Here is a 19,546-nt window from a genome sequence, read left to right on the forward strand (position 1 = left end):
AAATACGGTATAACACTGGTGCGTCATTTCAAACTGTAAAATAGCTATGAAGTACAAAGGCAATAGGAAAACACTAAAGCTTCTACTTTTTCTGTCTAGCATGGAACAATTAAATTAAGAATCACAAGGTGACTTGGTTTTTTATATCTTGTATAATGTCTTATGTCATCCAGATGGGCTCCTCAAAAACCCCAAATCACCAATATTACACACTGGATTCCTAGATCCCTTCATTGGCCAGCTAAAGCAGTAAAATGGTCCTGTGAGCCATTCCTTCATATAACACAGATGTCAGTGCAAACCTCATGGTACAACAGGCAACCATAAACTCCCAGTTGCAACAGGCCACATTCAGATTCACCATTCGTTGAAACACTTAGCTTCTTGTCTGCATTTTCTTGGTCTTAGCAGTTCAGAGTATAGAAGTCAGCAGTACTAATGATGATAATTTTTTCCTCTTTAGTGAATTCTGGAAGACTTGTTGATAAGTAACTCTGCTTTGAATGCTTTGCAGAAATATCAGACTTCACCATGGCCGGATATTCATCATCAATAAATGTTGCCCTGAAAATATTACCTAAGTTAAAGAACAAAAAGCAAAAGTCGCTTTTTGTTTGCTACAGAGGTTCTAACAATCTCAGTTCAGAGCTATAGACACAAGCCCACTTTGTTTTGTTCAAATATCTTGTTGCAACTGTGCCAGGTTTTAGCACGAGCTTTTAGCACATCATAAGCGGCCTTGTAAGCTCTGGTACCAATACTGAGGGTATTTTCACAGCCACATATAGGAACAACATAAAGCTCATTAATAGTGATCACCCAGTGTCCAAATGTTCTGAAGCAATACTTTTTCATGAATATCAAAGGTCTAAATGATCTTTTCAGATTCCTCAGTTACCTTCATCTTGTAAGGACTGAGGTAAGCCAAAGTGATACAGGGAGCAGGATGCAAGGTTATTGATTTTGCTGTAATAACTGACTCTTGAAAATATTAAAAGAAACAAAAAAGGGTTAACTTAAAACATTTTACATTTTAAAACATGAAGAAACCTCACTGCATATTTTCTCTGTTATGAGATGCAAATATTTTCTCTCAACTGCATGCTGACTACTGTTATAAGACTCCAGAGCTGGCAAAAATGCTCAGCACACAAAATCATCCAAGCAGGCACATAAAATGAAATGAGGATGCAAATTTTCAAAATAGATCAGTGGACAGCAACTCCCCAGGAGAAACATAATTCTGATGGGTGCTGGTCACAGGAAAATATAATCCTTTCATTTAAATGCCTGAATGGCAGCCTGGCTGCATGTACAAGATGCAAGCGTGTTGGAAAAATTCTGACACTTGAGAGCCTTACAGGTAGATTTGTTCTAATGAAAGCATTTATCTCCTTAAGAACTGTGTCTTTTAAAAAGTTCAGCGCCACACTCAGCAAGGTAACTAAGCTGATCTGTTGTGATTTCAACTTGGTTGGCTGGGTGAGCTTCACTCTAGACTGTTCCATTCTCTACCACTGTCTGTACCAGCATCAAGACAAAGAAAATACTGTCAAGGCATTCAGTATTTTGCAGTGGTGTAAATTCAACAGTTCCCTCATTAGATCTATATGATGTTTAAGGCTTTTTGGCAGGATCTGCTAGTTTTTAAATAGAGTTTAGGGCACTGATATCTTTAGCCACCAAGTTGAATGCCTTGGCATTCGCTTATTCAAGAAACCAACTCTCTTCCTTTTGGACTGCTACTCCTGCAGACTGCTTAGTCCCTCTAACTGCACAAAGGAATTAGCTCACCTCTCTAAAAAATCATGACTTCCTACCTTTTTTGTCCCTTCTTGATAAGACAGAGATCAACTTTAATTTCCTGGATGTGTTGTTAAAGGTTGCCAGCATTGGGGATTTCTAGAGGCTTAAAAGGAATTCACCCTCTGCTCAGATTTAGCAGTGGCTGACATGAATATGCTTCCTAGAGGACTATTTTTATGCTGCTGAGAGGTCACTGTAAGTTTAAATATCAGGATACTTTAAGCTCTCAAATAGGCATTTTTAATTTTGCTTGCATCCAAACAAAACTACATTGCTTTTAGGCCTTCTGAGAACGCTAGATATTGCTAAACACATCGTAAGCTCTGGTTCAAAGACTATCAATTAGCTTGCTTTTTTACTTCAACTATCTGGTTTACTGCAGTAATTGGAAAAGGCCAACAGTAGCCTTGAATTATTATTTGTTAAGTTAAGAGGTTCCAGCCAGAAATAGGTCTCCATCACCCTAGTGGAATGTAGAAATCAGTCAGCCTTTGCTTCAGAGACTTGGGCTAAATTATACCAAAGTGTGAGCACATATTCTAATAAGACATAGGTGTGCACAAAATAACTATCCCAAGGCCTTGCTGTATTGAAACCCGGAACTGAGAAAGGTCTAAAGAACTTGAAAGGAGGAGGAGGGTTACTAAGATGCAAAGGTTAACAAAATGTATATTTAAAAGGTTATGGATGGTTTAGATTATTATTCTTAAAAATTTCTGAACCAGAGATTTTGTTTAATCCAAAGCAGGAAACCTGTTCATTAATAAATATGTCTGTACTATGTTGTACTATATATTCCCTGGTATTCTCAAGTTCAGGTTACTATGTACTTCTATTTAAAAATGCCAATACAGAACCCCATGCTATCTTCTTAAAAGGACAGTATTAGACTTCAAATTAACCTAAGTTCAACTGACTGATCGTAAGGATTTCTGTCAAATGTCTTTTTAAAGACAACATTTACTGCAGCAATCAATTACAAACCCCAGATTTAGACAGTGCCTTCTCCTAAACAAACAGGTGCATACACATCCTCTAGCACAGCAAGACTCAATAAGTTTGTTTACAAAGTAATTCACAATAAATCTCACTGGTAATTTGCTTTTCCTTCCAAGTGCAGCACCAGAAAAACACATTAAATTCTGAGGAGATACACGCCTGTGCCCTGAGAATGTACCCATGGAAAAGAGGAAGGAATATACCAGAATTCTAAATTTTGAAAGGCAAATTCTTGCAATTTGCAAGAGAAAAATAAGGTTTGTAAATGTTACTTTTGAACAGGGACCTGTTAGACTTTAGTGGGACTGGATCTGTGTTAACTCTGCTGTTGGGACTACAAGGTTTACTACATAACTTTGTTGACGCAGCAGTCAGACAATGCAGAAACGATCAATGTGATCAAGCGATTGCCAAATTTATTACAAAGCCTTAACTCCTTATATACTATTTCTTACATGCACTTACAGTGATTTGGCATATTATGATTGGATACATGTCTTGAAGACCCTTAGTGACTAACATATAATTGGTTAAGCACAGGTGTGAGAACTTGACCTCGAAAGCTTGCCAGCAGTCCACAGTTCTCATTAACTCAGTGAATTCCAGCTTCTTCTTATCTTGCTTGCTTAAGCTTCTTCAGGCCTCTCATGGCCTTGCTGTATCTTTCAGGATTATTCAGAGTTTATGTACCAATTATGCATTCTCCCGTGAGAACACTGTCTCCACAGAGCTTAAACTGGGAATAAAGAAATCCTTTGCTGGTACAAAATCCTGTTCTAACATATTGAGAGTAATGCTGTGTAGAAGACCAGCATTTCTCATTCTAATTTTCAGATTATAAACTACTCAATACAAGTTATAACATTTAAATGCAACCAGTTATCATTAATTTTTTACATCTCAATTAAACACCAATACTGGAAAAGATTTATACTCTGTATTAGGAAATGAAGAGAAATTGAACTGCACCCCTGAAAAAATGTAAATTGCAAGTGAAATTTACATATTGCCTCATACCTTCCAGAATAGCCTGATTTAGTTTCTATGGCTGTATCTGTGGGTCAGCTAGAAGCAGAAATACAGAAGAAAATGTTCTTCTGAGAAAGTGTGTATAAAAGAAGTTTGCGCAGACACCCCAAAATTTGGGGATTATAGACATTAAGGTGCATTTTGTCACTGGAAAGTGAAGGATTGTTCTTTTCTCTTTTCTCTCATCTTTGCTCCCTATCCTGATTCCCTACAATACACCTACAACATCGCTACTTCAAAAGACTTTACCCTGACTGGGTTAGAAACAGAATGGGTTTAAAGGTTTTCAAGTGTCCTATGTCCTAGGTATGAAATTGGTGGTGAATCACTTGGTGCGAATGATTTTATTTGGAAGGACATTGCTCTAGCTTTCTAATTCTTCACATGCTCTTTGTAAAAATGTTTATGCGGAAGATGATGGCCTTTCCATGCTATGCAGTTACAATTGCTTCAACAGATCACTGCACAAGAGAAGTGAACTCCTGCCTAATGAAAGCTGGCCTACTTGGAATTCTTCCAATGCCCTTTTGTTAAATGTAAAGTTCATAATATTAATCAGGCAACTGCTTATACTGAGGATCAAGTGAACATTTTCTGAAATTACAGCTGAGTTTTGTCAAAATGTTAGCTTTCCTTACCAAGTGCATTCAGAATGTCTGCTTGCTGTCTTCCACTCTGACATCTAAATAACAAAGCCTATTCAGTAGGCAGCTCTGTGGGGTTGTACAGTGCCTGCAGCCCCAGCTGAAGGAATATCAGTATAGGAAAGAAACCACAAGGGCTCAGCCAAATTTAAATTCAACACACCACAGAAAACATTCTAAGGGAAGGGCAAGCTGTGCCAGTAAAAGTGAGAAGCATACTGTAAATTTTGGTGGCAAAGGAAAAACTTCCATTCAAGCCTCCCTGGGATGTTGGCACAGTTTTTGCTGTCATGCTCTGCAGGGGGAAATGACTGGTTGGTCTGTTTGCAGCAGATTCACCAGCCTCCCTTTCTGAATTCTTGAAACAAAGATTCCTCCACTCTCTGGTGAAAACTGTAATCTGTAGGATACAGAGGGCAGGCTGCTACCTATTGAGCAGCCCAACTCTATATGACCAAAATTCTACAGAAATATACTCCTTCTGATGGTATCTTCCTATCAAGATAGGATGACCTGAAGAGGATTTTCCAAGAAACCCTTTCCCTTTGTAGCCTTCCATCTTTGCAATCTTCAAACGAGCAGAAGAAAAGAATTGCCAAAGCAAACACTGCCCCAGAAGTATAAAGATGCATATCTTCTCAGTAAAACTGAGATTCAGAAGAGTAGGAAGCAGAATTGAGATGCAGAGTTCATCCAAATCTACTTTGCTTTTTTTTCTCCTCAAAACATTATCCTCTCAGCATACAAGAGACCTCAGCCAAGTACTTTGATTCTCACACCGTTTTTGGTTCAGCCTCAGTTGCTTTTATTCTTCACAATTATTTTTATTTCTTCTTTCTTCTATTCCCTATGTTCTGCAGGCAAAGCTGCCATTTCCTGTCTTTTCCTAGTGAATGATCTTAATCTTAAATCCATACCTACAGAATTAAAATTAAAACATCCAAAGTGTAGGAAATTCTCTGTCTGACTTCTGACAGGCAATCTGACCAGCCTGTCACTTTTACACTGTATGCTGAGAGTGTGAAGACTTTTCTCTTCAGAGCAGGGACTGTCTTGTGCTTGTTAAAGAACTAAGCGCAGCTCCTAGCTGAGTCTAAAGAATCCTCTCTAAAGGATTCCTCTTGCTAAAGAAAATATATGGGAAAAATATGTCCCTCTCAGTGCAAAATAGTCAATGTGAAGTTCAGTACATCAGAGTATACCAATAAACTATCTAAATGTATTTGCCAAATAAGATACTTGTCTGTTGTAAGCCATCCAAAAAAATCCTCATGGCTAGGATCCCTGTAAGTATAAACATTCTGATGAAGTAAAACAATTTAGAGTTACAATTAAAAAAACTGGAGTAAGCAAAAAGATACATAGGAAACATAATACTAATCCTTTCCCAAAAGATTGTGCTATCCAAGGGGATCTAGAATATTAATTAGTAAGTTGTTGCAAACCTATAAAAAAAATCACCCCATAATTACTCTGAAAAAAGTTGCAATTTCAAAGCTACACTGCAGAATAGCATACTGGATTAATTATGCCAGACTGCAGCAATAACCTTGAATTAAAGCTGCAACCTTCTATTTTTAAGAAACAATTGCCTTTCTGGTTGATGAAACCTGTCGTCCCATCAGGTAACAGACGTGACCAGGAAAGAGAAAAGCAATAATGAGTCAATCCAAGCTGTTTGATACATTTGAAATCTTCCTCCCACAGAGTGTAGCTGCCACAAGCTACATCACCAGTCTGGTTCTTGAAAACTCGATCTCCTCCCTGATGGGTGAATGTGTCCCAGACATTAGGGCCCTTTCCATCTGCATTCCAGCCTTCTGCTTGAAAAACTAAACTTGGTCGTCACACTTTTGACATCAAAAGACATATGTTGAATGTAAACATTTATCACAAAGTAGGCACAAACCCCTCTAAATCCTGTGAGTAAAATGAGCAGTATTCCCTCCCCACTCCTTATGTCATTTAAAGTAACTAGGAGCTTTCAGTTATTAGTATTTGTGTTAGGGTTTGCATTTATTCATATTTTCACTTGCTGCTAATTATTTGAAAATCCTGTTTAAAAAGTATTCACAGTTCTGACACTCTTCATACTTCCTTGGCCAAAAATCAGATGTTTGCAACTCTTGAGATATTGCAGGTTTTCACAAAGGGCATTTTCTAATGCAGCTTCCATCCATAAATGTAAAAGATCAGTCCATATCAAAGAAAGCCTTTAGGGTATGAAAAATACATCCAACAAATAGGTACTTACGGCTTTCTGGATGTCCTTTGAAAATCCTGACAGTCTGTTAAAAAGAAAGGAATGCCATTATGAGCCATGGCCCTAGGCACATACAAGCTGAATTAATAACGCAGCTCTGCAAAACTTTTGTAATTTACTTAGCCAAACATTCACAGAAATGAATTTTGAACGCTCAAAACCCCTGCATCATTTTCTTCACTTTCAGAGTTTTGGGAAATTTCTTTTCAATTCCAAAATTGAGATAGACAGATTACTTTAAAAACATTCAAGATAGAGCTGTTGTTTGAGATTACACAGTATTAACATTATGTAGTATTTAAACCAAATAAATGCACCTTTTTTCAGGACAAGCTTCTTTGTCTTTCAGGAGCAATGCTGTAGCTGAGGCAAAGATTTCATTTTTAACATGGAGAGCTCTGTAAACTTACACCCCTACAAAATGTGGTTGTATAATAAAATTACAAATAACCCCGAAATGGCCAACCTCATTTACATGCAAGATTTTTCAGAGCCCCAGTGAATGCACAGTTCCAGGGTTACTCTTTAAAAACTAAAATGACATTGTGTGTTAAAATCATGTATAAATTAAATATTAGTTGGGTTGTAAGATTAATAACTATATAATAGCTACATATCAATCCTCAATAAAAGTGTTTTAATAATCAATTAGTATCATAGAAATTAGAGATGGAGGAGAACTATTAGGAGGTCATTGAGTCCATCCCTTGCCAACGCAAGATTGCTCCCTTAAGTATATTCAGTACTTAATACACATCTGTCTTATTAAATCTAAGTTTAATGCAAGGTTAAGCATATTGAAGACACTTAATTTAAAGCATTACTAAAATCTGTAATATCACTTCTATAACCTAGCTTTTACAAGATCATTGTCACATTTCATGCTCTTTACAGGATTTTATTGCTGCATATGAACACTGCTACATCTACATTTGATTGGTCAGTAAATGAAACTCTTATATGGGACAACCTTCAAAGCAGGTCAAATCTTAGATCCAGACAGTTTGAGTTTCTCTTAATCTCAGATTTTATCACAGACTTTGTGCTCTGTCTGTATGATTTTCAGAAAAACACAGTACTAAAAGTTTTCTACATCCTGCTTTTGATTTTGATTACGCTGGCTGAAATAAACAGTCATTTTAGAGGAGTGCAGGAAATAACAAATAACAGTAATTCTCTGGTGGTACCTAGAACTTAGAAGCCTTTAAGAGCAGTCTTCCTGCACTGTATCAATACGATATAGCTCTTTTTTCACTACAGTGGGAGCAAAGGGAAGCCAAAAGCTGCCATAATGGGCAGCTAACACACCTTCAGTTAAGAATCAGCAGCTAGAGCAGGTGCTGAACAGTTTTGGTTTTTGTCTGCCTTCCTCCAGCAAAGGAGGTGGGAGGGAGGAGGAGAAGCATTTGATTTTCAGCAGAGTATGACAGTGCTACTCCAGTGGCCATTAGCCACTAAAAAGCCCTGACTGGGGCTGTAGCAACAAACCCACATTCAAGCACTCCTCATGCTCTTTGAAAAGCCTCTCTGTACAGCCTAGAGTACTTGAGCTAGCTAAATAAAGTGTAGGAAGCAATCTAGCCAAGGCAACAGAAAGCTTCACATACACTAACATATCCTGCTGAGCCACAATTAGTCTGCACAGAGCTCTGCTCTGCTTCAATGAACCAAGCTTGCACCTCTAAGCTTGCTCGGAAACCTCCACACTACACAGCACTGCATAGTGCAGACATACCCTGAGTTTTAGTGACCTTTGGGGACAGGAAAGAACAGTGATGCAGAACTGATTTTACATTGCAAGCACATAGGTAAGGCTTAGCTACCAACTTATCACGTAACATGTCACCAAGTGATTAATATGAGTTATCATGAAACATGATGCACGTACCCTGTTCTCTTCATTATGCAATGCATTCTATTATTACAATGGAATAAGATAGAATGTTTTTCCATTTAAGTGAAGCTCATGAAACGGGAATATTACTGATCAGAGTATTTGAGTTTTCATGTACTTTTCCAAGTTAGCTTTTCTTCTAATTCAGATGTGCTTTCACCTTTTGGAATGAAATTTTCCTGGCCTAATCTCTGCCCAAAAGGTGGCATTTTGTTTGAATTAATACAGTTCAACTATTTGGCATATGAAAGAAGTGAAGAAAACCACTTTTACCATTACGAGATCTTTTGCAACTTTTCCTTCTCTCTCTAAAAAAAATAAAAAATTAAAAAAAAAAAAAATCAAGCCGAGTTGAAATTTAGCATAGAAATGGCCCTCAGTAAGAAGAAGTGCTTTTGAGTGTTCTGGTGCAAATTGATTTTGATTTGACTGAGTCATGAACCTTTGAAATCTGCACTTTGAGCATGCAGAGTACAATTGGTATGATTTTTTAGCACTTTGAAATATACAGAGTGGAGAAGGTTGTGCTGTGCATAAATACATAGCTGACAGTAAAAAATAAAGTACTTTGTCAGCTCTTGCCTCATCCACTGTGTATCTTGTGATATGTGCAGCAACTGAGTTTGGAATCTATAAGAACTATTGCTTCAATCATACTGCCTTTAGGTTGGAAGCTGCACAGCCCCAAAGCTTTCAGGAGGAATTCCCTGTTGTGTTTCTTACTTCTGCAGGAAAAGGGTCATCTGAGTAGTGTCTAGACCACATTATAGATTTTTTTTCATGTTTCTCCCACTCAGAAGCCTTAGGAAAGCTCATTAAAAATACATTAAGAGCACATTAAGGTTGCACATCTAGCCACTCAAAAGGCAGGAAATTATAATGTCATTCTATATGCACACACAATTCTCATTTTAAAAATTAGTTAGTAGAGCTATGCACATTGCAGGACTCGAGTTAGAATCTGGCCCAGAATATTGATTCCCTAGGAACAGTGAGCTGTTCAGTCTATTAGGTAAAGCTAACTGAGCTCGTTAAAAGGTACCGAGCATGGGCAAGTACTCTCACTTTCAGCAATAACCAAGAACTAAAGGCTACATCCTCATAGACAATTTTAGATCTACAAATCCCATTTAGATACCGAAATCAATGGGAGTTAAGTGCCTGCATGCTGCAGGGTATAATATGAGAAAATCAGATCTATATGTATTTTAAAGGTCTCTAAACACACATTTATGAAGGGAGAAACTTTGGGGGTGGTTATGGCTGTAGGTGGCCCTGTACCTTGTGGGTTTACATTCCCTAATCTGCCACATATTTTTGTATCATTCTGGACAAATCACTTTATGAGCACCTCCATTCAGTTGGGAACATGATACATGTCCCTGGGGGAAAGCCTCCATAAGTCCAACTGTTAACCTCTTAGTTCACTGTTTTTCATGTTCTTTGGAGTTGAATTTCTAACTGAGGAACCCTTATGATTGTCAATGTCTGATGAGATGGTTCTCCCATCCAGTTTTGGAATAGCCAATAGTAATCTACTTAAATTAGCTCTAGAGAAAGGAAATCCTCAAGACCTAATTGGAAAATAACTCGTATCTGCTTTTTTTTTTGCCCCCATTCGCAATAACTAGTGAAAGGTTTCTCCTCCATTTCTATTACCTAACCATATTTCTGAGATTTGAAACATCTTTTACCCTCTTCGTACTACTCAGGCCAGAAGTGTTTTAAACAGAAGTGCCACATGGATTTACATCAGATGTAGCATCTACATAACACAGCAAACACTTTCCTTTCTGAATCCAGACTTTTCCTTCACTTAAAACTCCCCTAACACTTTGGCAGCTAAAAATTTACACGTTCAATTTGATATGCTACTGTAGCTGCACCCCAAGCAAATCCAACTGGAAAAGCAATATCCTCTGGCACCACCTCCAGAGGACAGGCGAATACACAGCATTATGCAATGCTATGAAGATGTGGGCTTCATTTGCAGACAAGTTTCTGGCTTGATAGCTCTTCCACTTGTTACAAGCAGATTCTATACTGAAGACAAAAATAAATCCTGTGCAGCTTCACACACTGAAGGGCAAGACATGCACTTTGCCTATCTCAGGATTAAAGCAGAGTGGTTCAGTCAGCTAACAGTGAAAGTGGAAAAGGCAGCAGTGGAAAAGCCTAGGGTGGTCACAGTAAAGGGGCGCCACCTAGTACAAAGCATTAGCAGACAGAACAGATCCCTGTTCCCCTTCACTTCCCACTCACCTCTCACCTCCGAGCCAAGGGACTCTTTGGATGCTCTACTCAACATAAATCCTTAGTCACCAGGCAAAAAGTCATTTCCACCCCTTTTAGTAAGCTTCAAAACTCAGCACCATCTCTTCTTTTCTGGCATCAGACAGCTATTTTTTTCTCTCCCAACACCAAAACAACTTGCCTGAAGTATGTGAGAAAGCTTGTTTTGGACAGACATTACATGTTTAGCAGTTGAAACCAATGAGGGGAAGTGGGAGATTTGTAGGAGCATACAGACAGAACAGCTATCTTTCTTCTTTAAAATGCCGCAGATGTTCATATTTTCTAAGGCAGCAATGACAACCTTACAGCACGTGTGCCAGAATCAGCATCGGCAGACCAGCCTTCAGGTCTCTTCCTCTACCTTCTGTCAATGCTGTTACCACCCTCCTTTCAGCAGGCTGGGAAGGGAGCAGCAGCAGAAGCACGAGTCAAGGCACAGTTGTAGCAAGTGGGGTGGGCTGCGAGTAGTCTACTGTCCCTTCCCCAAAACCTACAATACCTGGCACACTAGGTGGCACTACTGCAATTTTTTTGTGGACTTAAAGGAGGTTTTTTTCCCATTTATTATAACACTATAATCACACTGCTTTTGCAAAGGTCAGTACCTGCACCTATTGGACTGCTGGGCAATAATGTATGACCACTACTAATTTTTAATTCTTCTTTGCTCCTCTAGCACCTTTTTGATTTCACAGTATTTCTGGGTGAGGACCGACCCCTGCAAACCATTATACGCATAAGTCATATTTTCTTTGATAACAAAAATAAGACGTACCTTAACATACCCAGAAAAGCCACTAGCACAGCTAATGCACATACTTTTGCCAGAACTGCACACAATGAAAGACTCAGCTTCTTAGGGGAAAAAATCCCCACACGTAATCCTTTGTAGAGATGCAGAGAAGCTGATTTAATTCCACGGTGCACATTGCAGAACCAGACAGTGCAGATGCAATGCAAAATAAATCAGGCTTTCACAGCAGGCATGCATTTCCTCAAGTGTCTTTCAAAGGAAAGGTAAAAGCCCCGTGAATACAAAGGACCAAAGGGAGAAATATGGAACAACATATCAACTTGTTCCCAAAACACATGCTGACATATGTTCTAGGCAAACATACACATCCCTTACGTGTTTTATACAGATGACCAAAAATTGATGCCACGAACTAGTTAATGGTTTCTGATCTCCTCAGGCTTTCATTTGCAAGAAGGTAAGCTTTGGTCAGTTAACAGTAAAACTCATCAGGGCCACCTGTAATCATGATTAATAGGTATTAATGAACCAGAGTAATAATGCATATTTTTTACATCATTGAATGTTATTTTGAAGGTAGGTACCTTCGAAAATGTAAGTGACATTAAATCTTTTCCCAGAAAATAATACAATTCAATTTCACAGGAGATATAATAAGCATGTAACTCAATAATAACGGGTGAGGGGCAGACAGGAGATAGTAGCAATAAAAACCCAATAAAAAGTTTTATAAAATGCTTAACCATAAAAACAAGGCTAAAAAGTATCATTGCTGATTCCCTAGCAGGAATCAACAGAGCCAGAGATGGAGCTTAGGAGACACCGAGTGGGAGGAAAATATTCCATAAGCAGTCTGGGGAAGAGTGAACAAAATTTGCTTCAGAGGTTAAGGCAGATTTGCAGTAATGAGATGCCTGGCTATGCCAGAGAAGTAGGTAGATACTGAAAGATGCAGAGCTTCAAAATTCAGAGAAGATGTATTTATAGCAACTAATCTCAAACTCTTCGGGCAACACGATTTCTGGATTTGTGACCCCACTCCTGGTTGTATTTCCGGACTCACGAACTCACTCCTTGTTGCAAGAGCTGGACTTGGCAATTATATTTCCACTAGACCCAGTGCACATGATGGCACCTGGGATGCACCCACCTTCTTACTCTGGTAATTTTCACTACATCTAACAAATAGCCTGAACCCAACCTAAATGTCAGTATTTCACTGTCCCATTGTTTTGTTCAACACATGTAAATACAAAACTGTGAAAGATCTCAGTTCTACCTTGAGGCAATTTTTTTCCAGACTAGGTTTTGGGATTTTACATTTGCACTGGCACATATGTAACCAAATCAACTCAAGCTGAGTATTCCTAGGAATAAATCAAGCAGTTCTTGGATATCCACATGTATCTGGACAAAAATATTCATCAATAAACCAATGAAGACCAAGAGTAATTGGTACTGATGCTAAGGGCTGGCAACCTAACTTTGTAAAATGCTAGGTATTACCTTAAGGTGAATGATGAAAAGGCTTTGGTGTTGACCCCTTAAGTCAAGTCATGTGGATTAATTATCATCAGAGTAATTATATCTTGTCAAAATTAGTTTTTCCTGACTGATGTTTCCTAATTACATATCATAAATACGTTTAATAGTACTTACTAGGGAATTTAGAAATTAAACTTTGAAAGAGTTATGAAAATTAAAATCTCTTTCCTGGCATTTTTCACTGTGCAGGAACAGAAGGATGTAGCTGCTTTTGAAGCATGACTTTATGTCTCTGAAACAGCCAAAGACAGAAGTTCATATAGTCTGTGAGTTCTCTTTGTAATAGCTATTTATAAATTTAGCTTCCTTCCCTGGCAATATAATGGAACAGCTATTGAGAAAACAAATTTACTAAAACATGTTGAAGTCTGCCAGACAAACTTGATTTTTTAATAGTAATACAATATTAATGAATAAAGAGCAGAAGCTATACTGTCACGTCTGAATTTTAGCAGTATACTGTTTTCTGTGGGATATTTTAGCACTGAGCTTAAGATGTTCTCAATTAAGTTACGAAGACAGTTTCCACCTTACGTTGTGGCTGCAGTAGAGGACTCCTAACTTTGATCCTCTAAACTGAGCATTAATTAGAAGCCTCTGCTGCATTGCTGATTAGCCTTCCATCTCCTATTTCAAATGTGTCAAAATTCTGCTCCCAAATTTAAATCAAACCGGAAATGAACTATCATGTTGACTGAAATGAAGGGTGATAATAAACAATGAAGGGTAATGATAAACAACAACTTTGAAGGGAAGCGTTCAGTGCAGTACACAAAGATTACTATTACTTCTGATCTCATTTAATAGCTTTAATAATGAGCTAGAAGAGGGAGTAAATGGTACATTAATGAAATCTGCAGATCTATTAAACTAGGAGGAGCTGAGCACAGTGCTGAAAATGGAGAAATAATACAAGGGGTCACGGGAAGATTAGAAACATGGGCAGAATATCGCAATGAGATTCAGTTTAGAAAACAGAAGAATATTTGGGTAAAAAAATCAACAGGTGGTAACAGGTAAAAGTCTGGAGAGCTTTCATGCTGGAAGAGATTTAAAATTAAGAACATTGGGAAAACTAGGCAAGAATCTGTAATTGAGCAGGAGAGAAAAAGAGTGAAATTTCGGCAAAACTATTAAAGAATAATCAAAGAAGTAATGACTCATCTTAAGCATCTTTACAACCATCAGCTTTTTCTACGTTTAGTCTGGGCACTGCAAAAACAGGCTCTAAGTCAGATGGTTAGAAATTCTGCAGCTATGGAATTTTTTCCTGGCAGAAAACTTAAAAGTAACCCATCCATTTAACAGAGAGTTGTCCTTCATGAGGTGAATAGCAGAACAGTGAGCCACTGGCTAAAAGACCATAAAAGAGCATGAGACTGAAGAAATAAAATATTCTCCTACTGCTTCTGGTAATCGCATCATTCAGCTTGAATTTTTTGATATTGCTGAGGAAACTGCTGATGTAATGCCAGCTGCTATGAGCTTGCCAATACCAGATATATGTGCACAATATCTTGGAGAGCTAAAGCTAGTTGTGAGCAAGTTAATTCCATTTGAAGAGCTCACACAAATTAATCTTGCTGAGAGTAACTCTACACAAGCTACAGTGGAGTGACAAATTAGTGTTACATCACTCCCTCTACCAGACAGTTTTGGCCATTCTGCATGGCACAGAATTAGGATGTATAGTATGTATGTAAAGTGATATTCCAAGTTGGTCATCTGTCTTCAAAAGTCCTTGGTAGCTCTTGACTGCTGAAGGCATCGTCCTTTATTGCTGAGTGCCTCCATACAGTTTTTTAAGTGGGCTTGGCCGCTCAGGAGTTTGTCACTGTCACTATGTTGTGACCCAACACTAAGTGTTCAGATAGAAAGGCACTGATCCACAGCTTTAAATTTGCACACTTCAGTAGAAAACCTGGCAAAAGCCCTTTCATGTAAAACCATGCTCTATTCATTTATACCTCAGCATGTCCTGCCATTTCTTGTGTCTGGATTGTTCATCTTCTAGGTGAACACGCTTAAAGGCAATGAGCCATCATGCAAAAATGTCAAGATAAAGAAAAAAAAAAAGAGAATATATATGAAAACCAATGTAAAAATCATCAGAAGCAGAGACAGATCCCTTGGTTTCTCGCGAATGTGACTTGTTTGCTGAGACAGCAGCCCTTCACTGATGTTTCAGGGAGACCTGCCTACATTTTACAGAAATTGAGAGTTTCAAGCCGTTTGTAAAGCTACCTACAGGCAAACTTGCTTGATATGATTTTTTCAGGAAAACATCTGCTGCACTTAATCAGATTGGCTGCAACTAGTTAGAATGACACATCTGAGTGATTTTAAACTAAATGTGTTAACATTTTTAAAATAGAAGGCAAATCTTATGTGTGTGTGAAAGCAGAGTAGTTTCCCTATTTATGTCATGAATCTGCAGGCTTTTTCACTACACAGCTGAATTTTCAAAATCATGTACATATAATCCTTGCTGCATATACCATTTTCTGCTTAAAACCAGTATGTCCCATTGTTTTACAGTATGTACTTCAAAATCCTAGCACCTTATCCAAGAGTTATCTCACTCTGGAATATCATTTAAGCGTCCAAATGAATGCAAATCCAGTGAACAAACTTGACTCTTTTGAAAATGTGGGCCCAGTATCTGTCTGTTCTGATGCTTCTGAAACTTCTCCCTTGTTAACAGCTAAATCATATTTACTCTTAGAAACATGTCATATCACTTGGCTTTTATTTCTGGGAGTTTACACATGTGATGCCTGTATTATTCTCCCACTCTAACACTCACAACTTCCATATTTCCCAGCACAGCTTTTGATTGCTTTTGACCCAATACGCATCAAGAAGAAGCCAAAGCAGGAAAGAACTTACAGAGTCTGTCCTCCCCGCCACACGCATTCATCCAGCCACAGCCCCTGCTGCTGTTGCACTCCCAGGAGTCACAGGTGTGTGCTCCCATCACAACACCCAGTTGTTGAGAAGTTTGAGTGTTTACAGAGATGATGAAGCTTTGTCTCACAGTCTATCAACCTCCTACTGATATCAGTGGAAATCACCAGTCAGCGCCAACCAAATTTGATAGAAAACAACAATTTGAGAGAATACATGGCTGAATAAATGGATAGACTGATACTGTTTTTGTAACTGATGGAAAGCCTGAAAAGTAGGTACAACTATAATATTAGGCACCAAAGAATAGACTCAGAGGAGACACATTACAGTTGAGGATACTATGGGAAATGCTTCTAGCAAGATGCGTAAGACCACGGAAAAGCAAAAATCAAAATTCTCTGATGAATCTGGCTTTAAAACTGAATGACCATAGAAGCACTTTTTGATTTTTCAATTCTATGCAGGTTTTCTCACCAAAACACCAATAACCTAAAAAAAAAAAAAACCAACCTTAACACTTTTTACTGCTTTTTCCTTTCAAGGTTTTTTTTATTTCAGCACATACATAGAATAAACTAGGAAATAATTCTGCTTAGAGCAATTTTATACTTGGGATATATTGACTAAACTGAATTATTTTTTCATTTATTACATGTATTAAGTCCTGTAAAGTCCTGCATTTTGTTTTCCGAATTAGCTAGAAACAGCGCAACCAGTTTTTAAGCAGTGAAACTCTATCTTTTGTTTTTTTTTTCTTAGAGAAATGTTGTTTCTAATGTCATTGACTATGACTAATGACACTGACTATGACTTTAGCAAATATACTTGAAAAGCTTCTTCCACTAGTCAGGATTAAGAAAACTCATTATATTAGTGTATTTACATAAAATTCACTTCCCTATATATGGAACTATCTACTATTAAGCAGCAGCATACTATGAGAGACAGTAGTTATTACTTTTCAAAAGATTTGTGCCATGCCATTATGCTGTAAATATATTTTCCTTTTGCAAGAAATACTACCCATTGTACTCTTCATTTTTAACTTGCAAAATTATTAGTGAACACTATTGCTTGCACCTGGAAAGGGAGATAAGTAGGTACAGCAGTACTTTAATTTGACAAAGTAATAAAGATACCTATTTGAAATGCAGCAAATACAAGTTATTTTTCAAACAACTTATGATTTATATGTATTTTTGGTCTTCCAAACAGTATTGCAGGTGTGCAGTGATGTCTCAGGATTGTTATTCTGGGAATTTCACAAAACACATACCTGACCCTGAAGATAAACTAATGAAATCAAAAGAAAAAAAAAAATCGATACAACTGTTTAATATAGCTCTCTTATGCTTGATTTAAACACATGAATAAAGAAAGAAAAAAAAAAGATTAAGGGATACAGTACATATAATGGTGCAGCACTGACCTTTTAATCATCACACAGGTTGCCTACTTAACAAGGAAGTCACACGGATGAATACAATATCTCATTCAATTTAAGCTCTTTAGATCTTTCCTCATATTTTAGCTTGGCACAAAGAAAACTGAACCGTTGCATAGTACAGACGAAATCATAAACATTTTTCCCTTTCTGATTAAATACTAGATAATTTTATAAGCACACAATAAAGGCTATGAGTAAGCAAGCCTGTTTTTGGATCTAGGTCCTTTCTATCTCTTTCTCTTTTAATTGTTTCTCTTTTAATTGCCTCTTTCAAACTAAACTGCTGAATACATCTTGTAATGGTTGTTGTATTAAACCTTTTGGCCCCTGACTGATCAATATCCAGTAGGAGGCAATAGTTAAAGCTGTCAGGATGTGGAGATTGGGTGAACATACATACCAAGCTCTTAGAAAGTTTGCTGGATCCTTACATTCCCATGGAGGCCTGTAGAAAAATAGTGGATGTTTATGTAATGAAAAGATTACATCATGATCTGTGACACAGACTGAGATGGGGAACACAAAGGCAACCTTTTATTTTCTAGCCTTTGAAAAGCAGATTTTGTGAATTACCATTGTTTTGGCAGAACACATATAGCAGCTTGTTAAATGTATTTAAAAACCATCCACTGGTGGTGCTGCTACCCACATCACTTTCCTCTGAGTCTCAGCCAAGGCAAGAAGTTGCAGTAATAGAAACCTGTTACCTTTTATATAGACTATTACTACAGCTTGTCATTGGTTTCAGTTATTTGTTTCCCTGTCAAAGACTGAGCAACTTTACATTGAGTTCCAAGTTCTGCAGCAGAGTGTGCTGTACTAATTGTCAATTACTTTTATACTCTGCTTCCGGCTTGCATTCCTGATCTTAGCATCTGGGTTTTTTTTTAAAACAACTTTTGGCAACAGTAGGAAAACATCAGGGAAAGTTTTGTTTGGCCTCTGAACTCTAGCATGGAGCCTGCTCAATCTCTGTAGGATCAGCCCGATCCATCTAACGTAAAGAAGCTGAGAGGGGCTGAAGTGTCATTCTCAAAGTGGACTGAATCTTTGGCAGATTACACAACCAAACCCTAACAAGTTCTCCACTGAGCTTATGTAAAGTGTATTTCTTCCAATGCTTATACTGGGTCCAAATTTTAATGACTCTTAACAGACAGGAAAAGAGAGGTATGCTGATAAGGATGTGTTATTAGTGACCCAATTTTGATTCACTCCTTCAGTATCTGGAGACGCTAAAACTATCTTGTTTTCTTCCTGTTTTAGACACCTCTGATCCATACTATGACAAATTTGAGACTGAAAAGGAAAAGGTGGTCAGACACATGGTCCAAAACAATGAGGAACAGAGTTGTTAGCTGAAATATTTGCAGGAGTCTAGTACTTAACTTTGCCTGAGTCACTCACTGCCAGATGAGTGACCTAAGCAGCATATATTAACTATCATGCACTGAACTCATAAATTCCTCTTCTTTTTTTTTTTTTGACATTTGGGATATTTCATGGAGAAAAAAATGCATATGATGAACAATGCTGCAATCTGACAAAATATTTGGTTCTAATGGAATTGTCATTTTTCCACAGTAAAAAATAATTTAGAAAAGTCATAATAATCTCTGGCTTAAAAACCACATTTTCTTCCTTTAAAATGCATTAGTGTGTGCCCTGGGTTCAGCAGTAGCAATCATGTTTCTCCGTGGTATCTGGTGCAGTGCTGTGTTTTGACTTCCAGCCTGAGAACAGTGCTGGTGATACCGATGTTTTCGGTTGTTGCTAAGTGATGTTTACCCTGACCAAGGACTTTGTGAGGCTCATGCTCTGCCAGGGAGGAGGGGAAGCCGGGAGGAAGCAGAGATGGGGCGCCTGACCCGGGCTAGCCAGGGAGGTATTCCATACCACAGCATGTCATGCCCGGGTGGGGGGTAACTGGGAGTTACCCGGAAGGACACGGGCTTCCGGG

The 19,546-nt window shown here is 38.0% G+C and overlaps 1 protein-coding gene across 1 annotated transcript in view; it reads right to left on the reverse strand.

Annotated features, from left to right (window-relative positions):
• LOC130597270 (cytosolic beta-glucosidase-like) overlaps positions 1-19,546 on the reverse strand; it is a 59,839-nt gene that overhangs the window by 31,174 nt on the left and 9,119 nt on the right. The window contains 6 exon segments of the mRNA XM_057405652.1: positions 7-44; positions 410-657; positions 659-893; positions 896-979; positions 6,065-6,298; positions 10,492-10,564. Coding sequence (XP_057261635.1) covers positions 7-44; positions 410-657; positions 659-893; positions 896-979; positions 6,065-6,298; positions 10,492-10,564 — 912 coding nt within the window.

The sequence above is a fragment of the Pezoporus wallicus genome, unplaced genomic scaffold (genome assembly GCF_028554395.1).
Source record: "Pezoporus wallicus isolate ANWC-B61680 ecotype Strahan unplaced genomic scaffold, APGP_CSIRO_Pwel_v1 contig_642, whole genome shotgun sequence".
NCBI classification, from domain to species: domain Eukaryota; kingdom Metazoa; phylum Chordata; class Aves; order Psittaciformes; family Psittacidae; genus Pezoporus; species Pezoporus wallicus.